The 17,076-nt window shown below is 37.1% G+C and overlaps 1 protein-coding gene across 4 annotated transcripts in view; it reads right to left on the bottom strand.

Moving 5' to 3' along the window:
• Positions 1–17,076, bottom strand: part of NAALADL2 (N-acetylated alpha-linked acidic dipeptidase-like 2) — a 1,240,647-nt gene that overhangs the window by 65,587 nt on the left and 1,157,984 nt on the right. For all 4 annotated transcript variants that reach the window (XR_825426.1, XM_010841638.1, XM_010841637.1 and 1 more), the window contains exon 13: positions 2,165–2,363. Coding sequence is in view for 3 of the 4 variants with exons in the window: in XM_010841638.1 (XP_010839940.1) it covers positions 2,165–2,363 (199 nt within the window). In the remaining variant the exon portion in view is untranslated. The remainder of the gene's footprint in view (positions 1–2,164; positions 2,364–17,076) is intronic.

Here is a 17,076-nt window from a genome sequence, read left to right as displayed (position 1 = left end):
GAGAATGGCAATGAAACATGTAAAATATCATGTAGGAAATGAGTTGCCAGTCCAGGTTCGATGCACGATGCTGGATGCTTGGGGCTGGTGCACTGGGACGGCCCAGAGGGATGGTATGGGGAGGGAGGAGGGAGGAGGGTTCAGGATGGGGAACACATGTATACCTGTGGTGGATTCATTTTGATATTTGGCAAAACTAATACAATTATGTAAAGTTTAAAAATAAAATAAAAATAGAAAAAAAAAATAAAAATTAAAAAAAAAAAAAAGGAAAAAAAAAAAAGAAACTGAAAATAGATCCAGCATATGATTCAGCAGTCCGACTCCTGAACATATATATCTGGAAGAAACCATGATTTGAAAGGATACATGCACCCCATCTTCATTGCAGTGTTGCTTACAATAGCCAAGACATGGAAGCCTCCTAAATGTCCATTGACAGGGATAGAAAAAGAAGATGTGGTTCATATGTACAATAGAATATTTCTTAGCCATTAAAAAGAATGAAATAATGCCATTTGTAGCAACATGGATGTACCTGGAGATTATCATACTCACTGAAATATCAGACAAGGACATTTATCTATTATATCACTTAAATGTGGGATCTAAAAAAAATGATACAAATTAACTTATTTACAAAACAAACTGTATAGACTAGGTCATGATGCTCAATACTCTCTAACAACCTAAGTGCGAAAGAGTTTGGAAAAGATGTGACTGAAATATGATTGAATCAATTTGATGTACACCTGAAACTAACACTTTGTTAATCAACTATTCTCCAATATAAAGTAAAATTAAAAAAAAAGACATTTTATTAGTAAAGTGAGAGACAGGATATTCTCAAGTCTGCTTTACTATTTTGGCAAATCATTTAGCATGACATTTAGCATTTTTGAGTCCAGTTTCCTCATCTGTAAAATGGAGACCCTAAGAATATCTGATCCATTGACCCTTTTGCTAGGATTAAATTAATTAATGCATGGAATGGGTTTAACATAGTATCAAAGACATATTAGTAGTCAATGAATGTTACCAATTAAAAAAAATTAAAATGTTTTATTTTTTGAAACTCTACTTGCCCTCTTTGTTTCATTTCTACTATTTCTGAGAACCAGAAAAACAAGTATGTGCTTGTGTGATCCTCTAAGAGATTAAATTGAATATGACAATGTTTCATTAAAGTATTTGTTAAAGTTGTAAAAATATTTTCAGAAATCACTCTATTGTGGCCCTCTAACTAAATATGTCGCATAACCTGGTTGTTTCAACTTTCCTATAAATTCCTCTCCCCCCTGAATATTTTGCTGTTGTTGCTCAGTCACTAAGTCATGTCCAACTCTGTGCAACCCCATGGGCTATAGCACACCAAGCTCCTTTGTCCTCCACTATCTCTGGGACTTTGCACAAATTCATGCCATTGAGTCAGTTATTGAACATATTTAATTCCCTCTTAAAATGTAAATAGTTTCTAGAATTAAACACAAAGTTGTAAACATAGACTTACTAGGATAAAAACATAGGCTTATCTATTGATTCAGTATTTCTCCCAATACAACCTACAACACATTTAGTTTTTCAGTAGCTATATCACATTTGATTCACATTGAATTTAATGTAAAAATTCTTAGTCATTTTTTAGATGATACAGCTAACTAGTATCATGTGCTGTGCTCTGTTAAGTAGCTTCAATCATGTCTGACTCTTCGCGACCCCATGGACTGCCCACCAGACTCCTCTGTCCATGGAATACTCCAGGCAAGAATACTGAAGTGAGCAGCCATTCTCTCTCCAGCCAATCTTCCCAACCTAGGGATCAAACCCTTGTCTTTTATGTCTCCTGCATTGGCAGGCAGGTTCTTTATCACTAGCGTCATCTGGGAAGCCCAACTAGTATCATAGATATAGACAATATCCATATCTATAAAAAATATCAATATCCACAGATATAAAGAAAACTAAAGTTTTCTTTATTCACCATGTATGCAGTTGAACTTTGCTTTGAGGGTAGGAGAATGAGCCTCAAATTGTAGATAAAATAACTATTTCACATTAAAAAAAAAGTCTTATGTTCACAGAAGGTACATATCAAATTCTGAAAGTTAAACACAAATATTTCATTGAGAGGCATGAAAATACCAAATTTGAGCACACTTCCTACCTGTAAAACCCTGGGGGTGCATGCTGCACTAGGAAGCTCTTCTCCATGTCCTGGAGAAGGTCATTCAGCATCCGCACACGCGTGGGATCTCTTTCCTTGGGGTCATTAGCAGGACGCATCTCATCTGACTGAAAGAGTTCAGCACTCTCCCGCAGGCGTGAGGCCAGGGCTAGCAGTTGAGGGGTGGTGGTTTGATCACCTGGTAAAGATAAGTAGGTCAGTCATAGATCAGAGCATCTCAAAGGCACAATATAAACATTTTGTAATCATAATGTCAAAAGGAAGATTTACCATCAATTCAACTTTTAAAATCTTTCCACCAAAAATATTCGAATACATTCTACTAAGAGTGTTAAATTTATTACTACTGTGTGTTAGTCACTCAGTCATGTCTGCCTCTTTGGGAACCCATGAACTGTAGCCCACCAGGCTCCTCTGTCCATAGGATTCTCCAGGCAAGAGAAATGGAGTGGGTTGCCATTTCCTTCTCCAGGGGATTTTCCCAACCTAGGGATCAAACCCAGGTCTCCTGCATTGTAAGCAGATTCTTTACCATCTGAGCCACCAAAGAAACCCACTGCTAATAATAATATCACCAGTAAATAGAAACTGATTGTTGAAATAATGCAACATTCTTGACACTGTCAAGCCATTTGACACAGGACACTTCACACAATTATCTCATTTAATATTCACCAAACATTGTATTGGCATGTTTTTTCATAGAAGCTGAGAGTTAAGGTAAGCAAACTGCAATAGATCATCAAGCAAGTAAATGATAGGTAAGAATTAGAAGACTGATCTTTCTGACTCAAAAATTCATGCTCTTAATGGAATATCCTGTGTTTCAAGGGAAAAAAAAAAACTGTAAAAGGAATTATCTTCTCTTCCGAGAATATGTTACCCTATGTTGTGTGTCTACTGGGGTCTTTTTGCTTTACTAGAGTATTCCTGTAATTTGAAGCTGAAATACACCTTTGATCTGAAAATACACTAAAAACTATCCTATGTAATGTTTATATTGTTTTCCTTTTGAGATTATTTTTGTTTGTTTGTTTTTCCATCTGTTTGTATAACTTACTGGAAGTCATTCTGATATGAATGGTGGTAGCAAAAGGATCAAAGAATGTTCCTTTGACTAAGGGAAGGGCTGCATCATATAGTAATTACGCTGCCAAATCCTAGAATCAGACCACTTGAGTTCAAATCCTTGCTCTACCACATAGTATAATAGCTTTGTGATGCTGGGTTATTTTGCCTCAATGTCCTTATGTGAAATGAACATATAGTAGTACTTGCTTTATAGATTTTTTTTTAATGAGAGTTAAATAATTAATACTTGCAAAGTACTCCCCTACAGGTAAGCAGTTCCTAGCTGGTGCTTAAACTTGTTTAAAAAGCTTTCTTTTATCATGCCATGGGGGGCCTTCCATCATCTTCCAGATAGCCCCACCATTAGAGGCAGTTTTTGACACCCCTGACTATTGCCTCACCCCTTCTCAGCCTAGCTACAGCTGAGTCCAACAAGGTCAGCACTGCACTACAGAGGATTACTTCAAGTCAACATACTGAAATGAACCTGGTAAATCTCAACTGACAATCCTGAGAGCATGGCATTGAGATAAGTAGGTGGAAGACTGAAAAGAGACCTCATGAAACCTTCGCCTAGGAAAGCCTCTGCAAAAGGAAAGGCTGCAAGGGGACTCTTTCTCCAAGTGAAGTCTAAGGGTAAGGATCACCAGCTTCCAAAGCACCTGGGTTTTGTGAAAATGCAGATTCCTAGACCTTCTGGATTTCTCTAGGGCCCAGGAATCAAAATTTCAGCATGTTACTCAGACTATTCCTTATATCTTAATGTTTAAGAAGCACTGTAGAGAGGTTATGTGCTAAGAAAATGAAAAGTAGATTAGAATCATAACTGTAGTATAAAATATGTCTGTCACAGAATTATTTATACCAACCTTTAACATAGTGATCTTTATTTCCTCTCACCTTTATTTGATGTGAATTATTTTATATGTCAATTTCATTATAGCCCAGCATAGTTCTGACACTCAGTAATTGTTTACTAAATAGACTCAATATTTTTAGAAAAACATCTAGTAAAAAATATAATAAAAAATGACAACTATGTAAAGAAATAAATGGTTTTAATGAAGGCTACAAAGAAGGAGCTTTCTTTGTAGCTCTCTGTTCACTAAAATTAACAATATGAATAAAATCAATTATAGGAGTTCACAGGGTTTTGGCATTTGATATTTTCAACGTGTGTTCCACATTTATTAGTAATCTTGCTTGATTTCAAACAAAACTTGAGGATGCAAGCAGAGATATTTTTGCTCATTGAGGATATCCAGCCTTTTAAGAAACAATATTAATAATGACAATTTATGAAGATACGGTTTCTCTTAAATTATTAAATTATCATAATATTAACATGGAAAACCTATAGGTGATATCTTTTTGCACAAGGAAAGAAAAAGAAGGATAAAGGCACATTTGGATTATATTAGAATTGAAAGACTGAACAACAGAGAAAACTAGTTCGACATCCTTAAGAGTCTTCCATTTAAGAAAGAAAAATCTCTTCTGATCTAACATACACCACAGAATTGAAAACATTACCACTGAATCAAGTGAGACAAATTGTACCATTCTACCTTATTTGGCCTTAAATGAATTTATCTTTCATGATGGTGCAGGTGGAGAAAATTGACAGCTTTAGGAACTGGTTGGTTTCAGAAAGGACCCTGAGAGTAGAAACCTGCCACCACAGCATACCTTGTGCATTACTTCAAGGATACAAGGTTAAAGATTGAAAAGTAGCTTTACTCCCAGAGGTTCACTCAATCATTTTGATATATAACTGATGTTCCAAAGATTCCTAATAGCCATTTCTATGATCCCAAATGATTTTCCCTTGTGATCCTTAGGATGAATACTAGAATGCCAGCTCTGTGAGGGAAGAGATTTTTATTTGTTTCATTTACTGTCATTAGGTGTCATTTCCCAGCACTTAAAACTGTGCCTGACAAACCATAATGAATGAATGTATGAATTATATACTGTGATCATAGCATCTGTAATATTTTAGCTTTACCTTCATTATCTCTTTTCCTTGACTGAAAAGAACCCCACACAAACAGCAAATATGTTTTCTCTCTTTGTATCTCTGTACCCTAGCACAATACCTGATATATGGCATTTATAAAAAATGTCATTTATTAAAAATTTATTTAAATTATTTATTAAAATTTATTAAAATCTTGTTGAGTTTATATTGAATTATAAGACAATGTCTTATTTGAGATACAGTATTAAATTATGTCTACAAAATCATTCAGAAAGACAGTGTATGATGAACATAAACAAGTGCTATTTCTTTTACTTTCTTACTGAATATCAATAGTAGTTGCATAAAAAAGGGAACAAAATTAAAAAGCTATTTTAGGGTAAATATAGGTTAAATTAAACTAAATAGAATTAAAATTCTACTGATAACAACCCCCCCCAAACTAGGACTATTAAAAAGAAAAAAAAAAAAATACTTCTTTTAAGGCACAGTGAATGCCAGAGAACTAATTGAGGTTCTTAACAGTTAAGGTTTAATAATCCATTTGACCAAACAAAATGAACTGGGAGCTAGAGATTTCTATAAGGATAGATACAATTCTCCTGAAGTTTCACATAATACATGGCATCTGAAGACCAGGACTTAGTATAAAGAAAATATAAGAGCCTGGTTTATTTAATTACCATCAATGTGGACATGAACAGATTACTTAATATTGATGTTCTCCAGCTTCCTTGGGGAAATGAACGGTCATTTTACTTTCTAAGTATTTAAGTCACTATATAAACACAAGTTATTATTGGTATTATCAGAGCACACAAACTAAATACAAATTAGTACCAACTCATTTGCTCAAGGCAAGCACAAAATACTTAAACAGCTTTGCTAATGATTTTATTCTCATAGACATTATTTCTTATCACTTCCCCCAACTCATGCCTCCCCTCCCTGCTACTGTCTCACACTTCTCCCCATATATACTTTCATAAGGATTCCCAATTTTATTTTGCAGTGCTTATGAATCTGGAGCTAGTTTTACTTTCCATGGGCTGGCATCTCAAACCTCTGAAGAACAAGGAAAGGGGTAATTTAAAGGGTAAAAGAATTAGGGAGTGATCAAGATGGCAGAGTAGTAGGACATGAAGCTCACCTTCTCCCAGAAATATATCAAAAATACATCTATATGTAGAACGATCCTCACAGAATATCTACTGAACACTGGAAGAAGACCTCAGACTATGAAAAGACCAAGAAAATCTCCATGTAACTGGGTATAAGAAAACATTAAAAAAAAAAAAAAAAGAGCTGGGTCAGAAGCTGTGCCCCTGTGAGACAGCTGTGAAAGAGGAAAGGTTCCTGTACCTAGAGAAGCCCCCTCACCATCAGGAAGATTTGCTGGGACAGAAGGGGAGCTTCTGAGCCTCAAAGGAGAGCACGGCAGCCTGTTTGTGGCAGCCACAGCAGACGGAAAACTGCACAGATGGTGCTGCTGCCCTGCACTCCCCAGCCTGTCATGTGTATCTGCCAGTGCTGGAAGGGGATGGATGCTGGAACTTGGGCTTCAGGGATCAGGGGAAAGGACTGAGGTTGACTGTGCTGAGACAGATGGAGGGAGTGGGAATCCTATGAAACTGTGGCTGGTGGTTATACTAAGAGGAAACCTGGACCACCTTATAGGCCAGTCACCATCATTTGGAGGGCATGGGAAGAATGAGGTACAGATTGTAGCCTTTCCCTCCATGCCAAGAGAGGGCAGAACACTGCCTTCATTGGCTCCAGAGGTGGATGCCAAGAGTGGTCACAGGCCACCACTGTCTCCTTCCTAGACTCCAGGAGTGGTCACAAGCTACACCCATTCCCACTGCATGCTCAGGTGTGTGCCTGAACTGCCACCACTGAGAACCCCAGGAGTGGGTACTAGTCACTGCATCTGCTTAACTCCTACCAAGGGGATAACGACCAGCACATGCTGAGGAGAGAGAAGACAGGCAACTGTACTAAACACAGACCTTGCATCAAATATACTAAACCCAAATAAGCTACACAGGAACAGCCCCACACATAAATAGCCCTCCAAAACCACAGTAGATAATTATTTCTCCTAAACTCACAGAGTAGGAGAAATGTAAGGAAAATGAAGAAGCAAAAGTACCACTCCAATTAAAAGACCAAGAGAGATCCCCTGAGAGAACAAATGATGAAACAGACCTCTTCAGCCTAATACACTGGTTTCTAAAAGGAACAATGAGAATACTGAAGGAGTTAAGAAAGTCTATCAAGAGAAATTCAGATTATTGTAAAAAAAAAAAAAAAGGAACTAGAAACTATAAATAGGAACCAAGAAAAATTAGAAAATTCATTTGGAGAGACAGAAGCCGAGCTGAAGGCAATGGATAGCAGAATGAATAATGCAAAAGAACGAACAATTGACCTGAAAGATAGAATAATGGAAATCACCCAATAAGGACAGAAGATAGAAAGCCAAATTAATAAAAAAAAATTAAAGCAATATGAAAGATCTATGAGATAATATAAAGCATGCTAACCTATGCTTAATAGAGATTCCAGAAGGAAAAGAGAAAAAGAGATAAAAAATGTATTTAAATAAATTATGACTGAACGCTTCCTAAACCTAAAGAAGGAAACAAATATTGAGGAAGCATAGAAAGTCCCAAACAGACCTACAACAAGACATATTATAATTAAAGTTTGGAAAAGTTAAAGAGAGTATTCTAAAGGCAACAAGAGAAGAACAAAAGAGTTTATTACAAGGGAACCCCCATAAGACTATCAGGTGACTTCTCCTCAGAAATGTTGCAGGCCAGAATGGAATGGAAAAGATACACTCAAAACCCTGAAAGGGGACAATCTGCAACCTAGGATACTCTACCAGCAAGATTATCATTTAGAATAGGAGGAGAGATAAAGAATTTCTCAGACAAGCAAAACTATTCTAAAGGAAATACTGAAAGGTTTTTCTCTAAATTTAAAATAAGTAAGAATCTACAGGGAAGAGAAAACTACAATTGGAAAATAAATCACTTAAGTCAGTATAAAGATTAAAAAAAATCAAATTTTCCGTGAAAGTAATGATAATCACAATGAACAGCAGAAGGACAAACATAAAGATATAAAAGAGGACATCAAAATCATAAAATATGGGGAGGAGAGTAAGAAAATGCAGGGTATTTCCCCCCAGAATGTGTTTGAGACTATATGACGAACAGTCTAGAGCAAGTAGATATAGGAAGGGTTTAACATACTAGAAAAACAGGGTAACCACAAATCAAAAATATACAATAAATCCACTAAAGCCAAAAAGAACATACGTATAATACAAAAGAAAATCCTTAAACCACAAAGGAAAAACAGGACAGAGAAGAAATGTAAAGTCAATGGAAAAACATACATACCTATCAATAATTACCTTAAATGTCAATGTACTAAATGCTCCAATCAAAACACACAGACTGGCATATTAGATTAAAAAAAAAGAAAGAAAGAAAGAAAAAGCAAGAATCTACAATATGCTGCCTACAAGAGATCCACTTTAGGGCAAAGGACACACATAGATTAAAAGTGACGGAATGGAAAAAGATGTTTCAAACAGAAATGACATGAGATCAGGGGTTTCAGTACTCATATCAGACAAAATAGACTTTGAAACACAGCCCATAAGGAAAGATAAAGAAGGACACTATATAATGATAAAAGCATCAATACAAGAAGAGGATTTTATGCTGATTAATATAAACCTAATATAAGAGCACCCAAATAGATGAAACAATACCAATAAACATAAAGGGAGAAACTGAAAGCAACACAGTAAATAGTAGGAGATCATAGCACCTCACTTACATCAATGGACAGACCTTAGAGACAGAGATTCAGTGAGGCAACAGATCCTAAGTGATATAATAGAACAGTTAGACCTAATTATATTTTCAGGACATTACATCCAAAAACGCAGAATACACATTCTTTTCAAGTGCACAGTGGAAGATTCTCTAGGATTGACTGCTTATTAATGTACAAAACAATCATCAACAAATTTAAGAGTATAGAAATTATCTCAAGCATCTTTTCTGATCACAATGGTATGAAAATAGAAATCAACCACAGAAAAAGAAATGAGAAAAAAACAATTACATGAAGACTAAAAACATCATACTAAAAAACTAACAAGTCAGTGATGAAATCAAAGAGAAAATTTAAAACACTTTGAGACATATGACAATGAAAACACAGCCACACAAAATCTATGGTGTGCAGCAAGAACTGTTCTTAGAAGGAAGCTCATATTGATACAGGCCTTCCATAAAAAAACAGGAAAAGTCTCAAATGAACAAACCTACCACTTAAAATAATTTGAAAAAGAATAAGCAAAAACACAAGTTGCAGAATGAAGGAAATAATAAAGATAAGACAGGAAATAAATTAAGATTAAAAATAGAATAAAAATCAATAAAACCAAGAGCTGGTTATCTATAAGGATAAACAAGATTGACAAGTCTCTGGCCAGGCTTACCAAGAAGTGAAGAGAGAGAATTCAGATAAACAAAATAAGATATGAAGGAGACATAACAACAGATACTGTAGAAATAAAAAAAAAATCCATAAGGAAATGTTATGAACAATTATATATAAAAAAAAATGTGACAAGCTAGAAGCAATGGGCAAGTTTCTAGAAATACACAGCTTAGCAAAATTGAATCAAGAATACAAAATTTGAACAGACTGATCATTAAAAGTCAAATACAATCTGTAATTTAAAAACTCCCACTGGTAATTTGCTGTATGACTCAGGGAACTCAAACAGGAATTCTGTAACAACCTAGAGGGGTTGGACAGAGAGGGAGGTTCAAGAGGGAGGGGACATACGTATATCTATGGCTGATTCATGCTGCTGTTCAGCAGAAACCAAGACAATTCTGTAAAGCAAATATTCTTCAATTAAAAAAAAAAAAAAAGAACTCCCTATAAATAAAAGTCCAGGACCAGATGACTTTACAGGCAAATTCTGCCAAACATTCAAAGAAGAACTTATACTAATCCTTCTCAAACTCTTCCAAAATATTGAAGAGGAAGGAGCACTCCCAAGGATACCAAAACCAAAGACACCACCAAAAAAAAAAAAAGGCCAATATCTTTGATAAATATAGATGCAAAAATTCTCAACAAAATATTAGCAAACGGAATCCAACAACACATTAAAGATATCATATACAAAAACAAAATAAGATACATTCCACATTCGTAGGAGGATTAAACATCCACAAATAAATCAGTATGATACACTACATAAACAAAAATCACATGAGCACCTCAATAGATGCTGAAAAAACCTTTGAAAAAAGTCAATATCCATTCATGACAAAAACTTTTAACAAAGTGGATATGGAGGGAATGCATCTCAAGATAGTAAAAGCTACTTATGACAAACCCACAGCCAATATAATACTAAATGCTATAAATTCCAGATTCTCACTAAAATCTGGAATGAGACAAGAAGGCCCAATCTCACTTCTTCTATCAATGTAGTATTGAAAGACAGCCACAACAGTCAGAAAAATGAATAAATAAATATGTCCAAATTGGAAAGGAAGAGGGGAAATCATCACTATAAGTAGATGGTATAATATTATATATAGAAAACCCTAAAAACTCCATGCAAAAACTAGTAGAACTGATCAACAAATTCAACAAGGTAGCAGGATACAAGCTTAACATACAGAAATCAATTCATTTCTTTACAGTAACAGTGAAATATCAGAAAGAAAATGTAAAAAAAAATTTTCAAAAAAATAAAGTTAATAAACCTCACCAAGGAGGAGAAAGACTTCTATGCAGAGAACTATAAACATTTACAAAGGAAATTCAAGATGATTCAAAGAAATGGAAATATATCCCATGATTAGAAGAAATAATATTGCAATATTGTTAAAATGACCATACTACCCAAAGCAATCTATGGACTTAATATGTGGGTGTGTCTGTCCAACTCTTTACACCTCTGTTGACTACAGTCCATGGGCTCCTCTGTACATGGAACTCTCCAGGCAAGAATACTGGAGTGGGTTGCCATTCCCTTCTTCAGAGGATCTTACTCAGGTCCAGGGATCAAACTCAGGTCTCCTTTATTGTAGGCAGATTTTTTACCACCTGAGCCACAAGGGAAGCCCTTCAGGTTTAACATGATCCCTTTCAAATTACCCATGACAGTTTTCACAGAGCTAGAACAAACAATCCTAAAATTTATACGTAAACATAAAAAACCAGAATTGCCAACACAATGCTGGGGGAAAAAAAAAAAAAGAGGCATAACCCTCCCAGACTTCAGACAATACTACAAAGCTACCATAATCAAAATAGTGGTGCAAGAACAGACATATGGATCAATGAAACAGAATAGAGAGCCCAGAAATAAACCTACACCCCTATTGTCAATTAATCTTTGACAAATGAGGATAAGAGTATACAACAGAGAAAAGACTATCTCTTCAGCAAGTAGTGTTGGGAAAGTTGGATAGCCACATGTAAATCAATACAGTTAAAACAGACACTCTCACCATACATAAAAATAAACTCAAAATGACTTAAGGACTTGAACATAAGACTTCTAGAAAGAGAACATAGGCAAAACATTGTCTGACGTAAATCTTACCTATTTTTTTTTTTTAGGTCAGTCCCCAAAGCAATAAAAATAAAAAAATGGGACTTTATCAAAGTTACAAGCTTTTTCACAGCAGGAAAACCATAAACAAAATGAAAAGACATTCTAGAGACAGTTATTATTGTTTAGTTGTCTGACTTTTTTTGACCCCATGGATTGTAGTCTGCCAGACTCCTCTGTCCATGGGATTATCCAGGCAAGAAAACTGAGGTGGGTTGCCATTTCCTTCTTCAGCAGATTTTCCCAACCCAGGGATTGAACCCATAACTCCTGCATTAGTAGGCAGATTCTTTACCACTGAGCTGCCAGGGAAGTCCATCCTACAGACTATATTTGCAAATGATGAGACTGAAAAGGGTTTAATTTACAAGTATACAAGCAGTTCATACAACTCAACAACAAAACAACTCAACTGAAAATGGGCAAAAGACATAAATAGACATTTCTCAGCACTGGCCACAGGACTGAAAAAGGTCAGTTTTCATTCCAATCCCAAAGGGCAATGCCAAAGAATGATCAAACTACCACACAATTGCTCTTGTTCCACATATTGGCAAGTTAATGCTCAAAATGCTTCCAGTTAGTTTTCAGTAACAAGTGAACCGAGAACTTCCAGATGTTCAACCTGGATTTAGGAAAAGCAGAGAAACCAGAGATCAAATTGCCAACATCCATTAGATCACAGGGCTTCCCTGGTGGGTCAGCTAGTAAAGAATCTGCCTGCAATCTTGGGTTGAGAAGATCCCCTGGAAACGGGAAAGTCCCCTGGAGAATTCCATAGAATGTATAGTCCATGGGATCGCAGAGTCGGACACAACTGAGTAACATTCACTTCACATTAGATCATAACAAAAGCAAGGGAAGTGCAGAAAAACATCTGATTCATTAACTACACTAAAGCCTTTTACTATGTGGATCACAACAAACTGTGTAAAATTCTTCAAGAGATGTAAATACTAGACCACCTAACCTGCCCCCTGAGAAACCTATATGCAGCTCATGAAGCAACAGTTAGAATCAGACATGGAACAATGGACTGTTTCAAAATTGGGAAAGGAGTATGTCAAGCTGTATATTGTCACCTTGTTTATTTAAATTATATGCAGAGTACTTCATGTGAAATGCCAGATTGGATGAAGCACAAGCTGGAATCACGATTGCCGGGAGAAATATCAATAACCTCACATATACAGATGACACCACCCTTATGGCAGAAAGCGAAGAAGAACTAAAAAGCTTCTTGATGAAAGTGAAAGAGGAAGGTGAAAACGCTGGCTTAAAACTCAACATTAAAAAACTAAGATCATGGAATCTGGTCCCATCACATCATGACAAATAGAGGGGGAAAAATATGGAAGCAGAGACAGACTTTATTTTCTGGGTTCCAAAACCACTGTTCTCCCATTATTGCAAAAGTTCTAGAGCCCACATCAGATTTCCCAAGCTGGGGATCCAGCAAAGGGATTGAGAACCTGCAGGAAATTTGACTTCAAAGGCCAGTGGGATATGATTACAGATCTTACATCAGACTGGGGAAATAGATTCTTGGAGGGCACAGACAAAACCTTGTGCATACCAGGACCCAGGAGAAAGGCGCAGTGATCCCACAAGAGACTGAGCCAGACTTGCTTGTGGGTGTCCAGGATTCTCCAGCTGAGGGGTGGGTTGACAGTGGCCTGACGTGGGATAAAGGGCACTGAATACAACAGTCCTGGCATAAGTCTTTTTGAAGGAGGTAACCATTATCTCTACTATAGTTTGGCCTCAGATCTAACTACAGGAAGGGAAAACAGCCCCGCCAATCAACATAAAATTGGATTAAGATTTGCTGAGTATGTCTCCACCCATCAGAGCAAGAACCAGTTACACAATTACAGAAAACTAACCAAATTGATCCCTTGGATCACAGCCTTGTACGATTCAGTGAAACTATGAGCCATGTGGTTTGGGGTCAACCAAGATGGATGGGTAATGCTGGAGTTCAGTTCAGTTCAGTCGCTCAGTCGCGTCTGACTCTTTGTGACCCCATGAATTGCAGCACACCAGGCCTCCCTGTCCATCACCAACTCCCATAGTTCACCCAGACTCACGTCCATCGAGGCAGTGATGCCATCCAGCCATCTCATCCTCTATCGTCCCCTTCTCCTCCTGCCCCCAATCCCTCCCAGCATTAGAGTCTTTTCCAATGAGTCAACTCCTCACATGAGGTGGCCAAAGTACTGGAGTTTCAGCTTTAGCATCATTCCTTCCAAAGAAATCCCAGGTCTGGTCTCCTTCAGAATGGACTGCTTGGATCTCCTTGCAGTCCAAGGGACTCTTCAAGAGTCTTCTCCAACACCACAGTTCAAAAGCATCAATTCTTTGGTGTTCAGTTTTCTTTATAGTCCAACTATCACATTCATACATGACTACTAGAAAAGCCACAGCATTGACTAGATAGACCTTTGTTGACAAAGTAATGTCTCTGCTTTTTAATATGCTATCTAGGTTGGTCATAACTTTCCTACCAAAGTGTAAGCGTCTTTTAATTTCATGGCTGCAGTTACCATCTGCAGTGATTTTGGAGCCCAGAAAAATAAAGTCTGCCACTGTTTCCACTGTTTCCCCACCTATTTCCCATGAAGTGATGGGACTGGATGCCATGATCTTCATTTTCTGAATGTTGAGCTTTAAGCCAACTTTTTCACTCTCCACTTTCACTTTCATCAAGAGGCTTTTTAGTTCCTCTTCACTTTCTGCCATAAGGGTGGTGTCATCTGCATATCTGAGGTTATTGATATTTCTCCCGGCAATCTTAATTCCAACTTGTGCTTCTTCCAGCCCAGCGTTTCTTATGACGTACAATGGTGGAGAGTTCTGACAAAATGTGGTCCATTGGAGAAGGGAATGGCAAACACTTCAGTATTCTTGCCTTGAGAACCCCATGAAGAGTATGAAAAGTCAAAAAGATGTGACACTGAAAGATGAACTCCCCAGGTCAGTAGGTGCCCAATATGTTACTGGAGAAGAGTGAGAAATAGCTCCAGAAAGAATGAAGAGGCTGAGCAAAACAAAAACAACACCCAGTTGTGCATGTGATTGGTAATGGAAATAAATTCCAATGCTATAAACAGTATTGCATAGGAACCTGGAATTTTAGGTCCATGAATCAAGGTAAATTGGAAGTGGTCAAACAAGAGATGGCAAGATTTTACATCAACATTTTGGGAATAAGTAAACTAAGATGGACCAGAATGGGCAAATTTAATTCAGATGACAATATATTTACTACTGTGGGCACAGACCCCTTAAAAAATTAATGGAATAGCGCTCATTGTGAACAAATGAGTCTGAAATGCAGTACTTGGGTGCACTCTCAAAAATGACAGAATGATCTCTGTTCATTTCCAAAGAAAACCATTCAATATTACAGTAATCCAATTCTATGCCCCAACCACTAATGCCAAATAAGCTGAAGTTGATTGGTTCTATGAAGACCCACAAGACCTTCTACAACTAACACCAAAAAAAAAACATGTCCTTTTCATTATAGGGGATGGAATGCAAAAGTAGGAAGTCAAGTGCTACCTGGAATAACAGGCAAGTTTGGCCTTGGAGTATGAAAATGAAGCAGGGCAGGGTAACAGAGTTTTGCCAAGAGGGTGCACTGGTCATAGCAAACACACTCTTTCAATAACACAAGAAAAGACTCTACACATTGACATCACCAGATGGTCAATACCGAAATCAGATTGACTATATTCTTTGCAGCCAAAGATGGAGAAGCTCTGTACAGTCAGCAAAAACAAGACCAGAATCTGACTATGGATCAGACCATGAACACATGATTGCAAAATTTAGACTTAAACTGAAGAAAGTAGGGAAAACCACTAGACCATCCAGGTATGACCTAAATCAAATCCCTTAAGTGTATCAGTGGAAATGAGAAATAGGTTCAAGGCATTAGATCTGATAGCTAGAGTGCCTGAAGAACTATGGATGGAAGTTCTTAACACTGTGCGGCAGTGGGTGATCAAAACCATCCCCAAGAAGAAGAAATGCAAAAAGGCAAAATGGTTGTCTGAGAAAGCTTTACAAATATCTGAGAAAAGAATAGAAGTGAAAGGCAGAGGAGAAAAGGAAATATATACCTATTTGAAAGCAGAATTCCAAAGCATGGCAAGGAGAGATAAGAAAGCCTTCCTAAGTGATTGATAAAAGAAACAGGCAAAAACAATAGAATGGGAAAGACTAGAGATCTCTTCAAGAAAATTAGAGATACCAAGGGAAATTTTCATGCAAAGATGGGCACAATAAAGGACAAGAATGCCATGGACCTACAGAAACAGAAGACATTAAGAAGAGGTGGCAAAAATACACAGAAGAACTATACAAAAAAAGATCTTAAATATCCAGATAACCATGATGGTATGATCACTCACCTAGAGCCAGACATCCTGGAATGCAGAATCAAGTGGGCCTTAGGAAGCACTACTACGAACAAAGCTAATAGAGGTGATGGAATTCCCATTGAGCTCTTTCAAATCCTAAAAGATGATGCTGTGAAAGCGCTTCACTCAATATGCCAGCAAATTTGGAAAACTCAGCAGTGGTCACAGGATGGGAAAAAGTCAGTTTTCATTCCAATCACAAAGAAAGGCAATGTTAAAAAATGTTCAAACTACCACACAATTGCCCTCATCTCACATGCTAGTAAAGTAATGCTCAAAATTCTCCAACCTAGGCTTTAACAGTACATGAACTGAGAACTTTCAGATGTTCAATCTGGATTTAGAAAAGACAGAAAAACCGGAGATTAAATTGCCTGCATCCATTGGATCATGGAAAAATAAGGGAATTCCAGAAAAATATCTGCTTCTGCTTCACTGACAATATTAAAGCCTTTGACTGTGTGGATCACAACAAACTGTGGAAAATTCTTAAAGAGATGGGAAAACTAGGCCACCTTACCTGCCTCCTTAAAAATATGTAGGCAGGTCAAGAAGCAACAGTTAGAAATGGACATGAAACAATCAGTTCAGTTCATCGCTCAGTCATGTCTGACTCTGCGACCCCATGAACCACAGCACACCAGGTCTCCCTGTCCATCACCAACTCCCGGAGTCTACCCAAACTCAGGTCCATTGAGACGGTGATGCCATCCAACCATCTCATCCTCTGTTGTCC

The sequence above is a fragment of the Bison bison genome, unplaced genomic scaffold (assembly GCF_000754665.1).
Source record: "Bison bison bison isolate TAMUID 2011002044 unplaced genomic scaffold, Bison_UMD1.0 scf7180017864164, whole genome shotgun sequence".
Taxonomy (NCBI): domain Eukaryota; kingdom Metazoa; phylum Chordata; class Mammalia; order Artiodactyla; family Bovidae; genus Bison; species Bison bison.
This window is presented reverse-complemented; position numbering and strand designations above follow the sequence as displayed.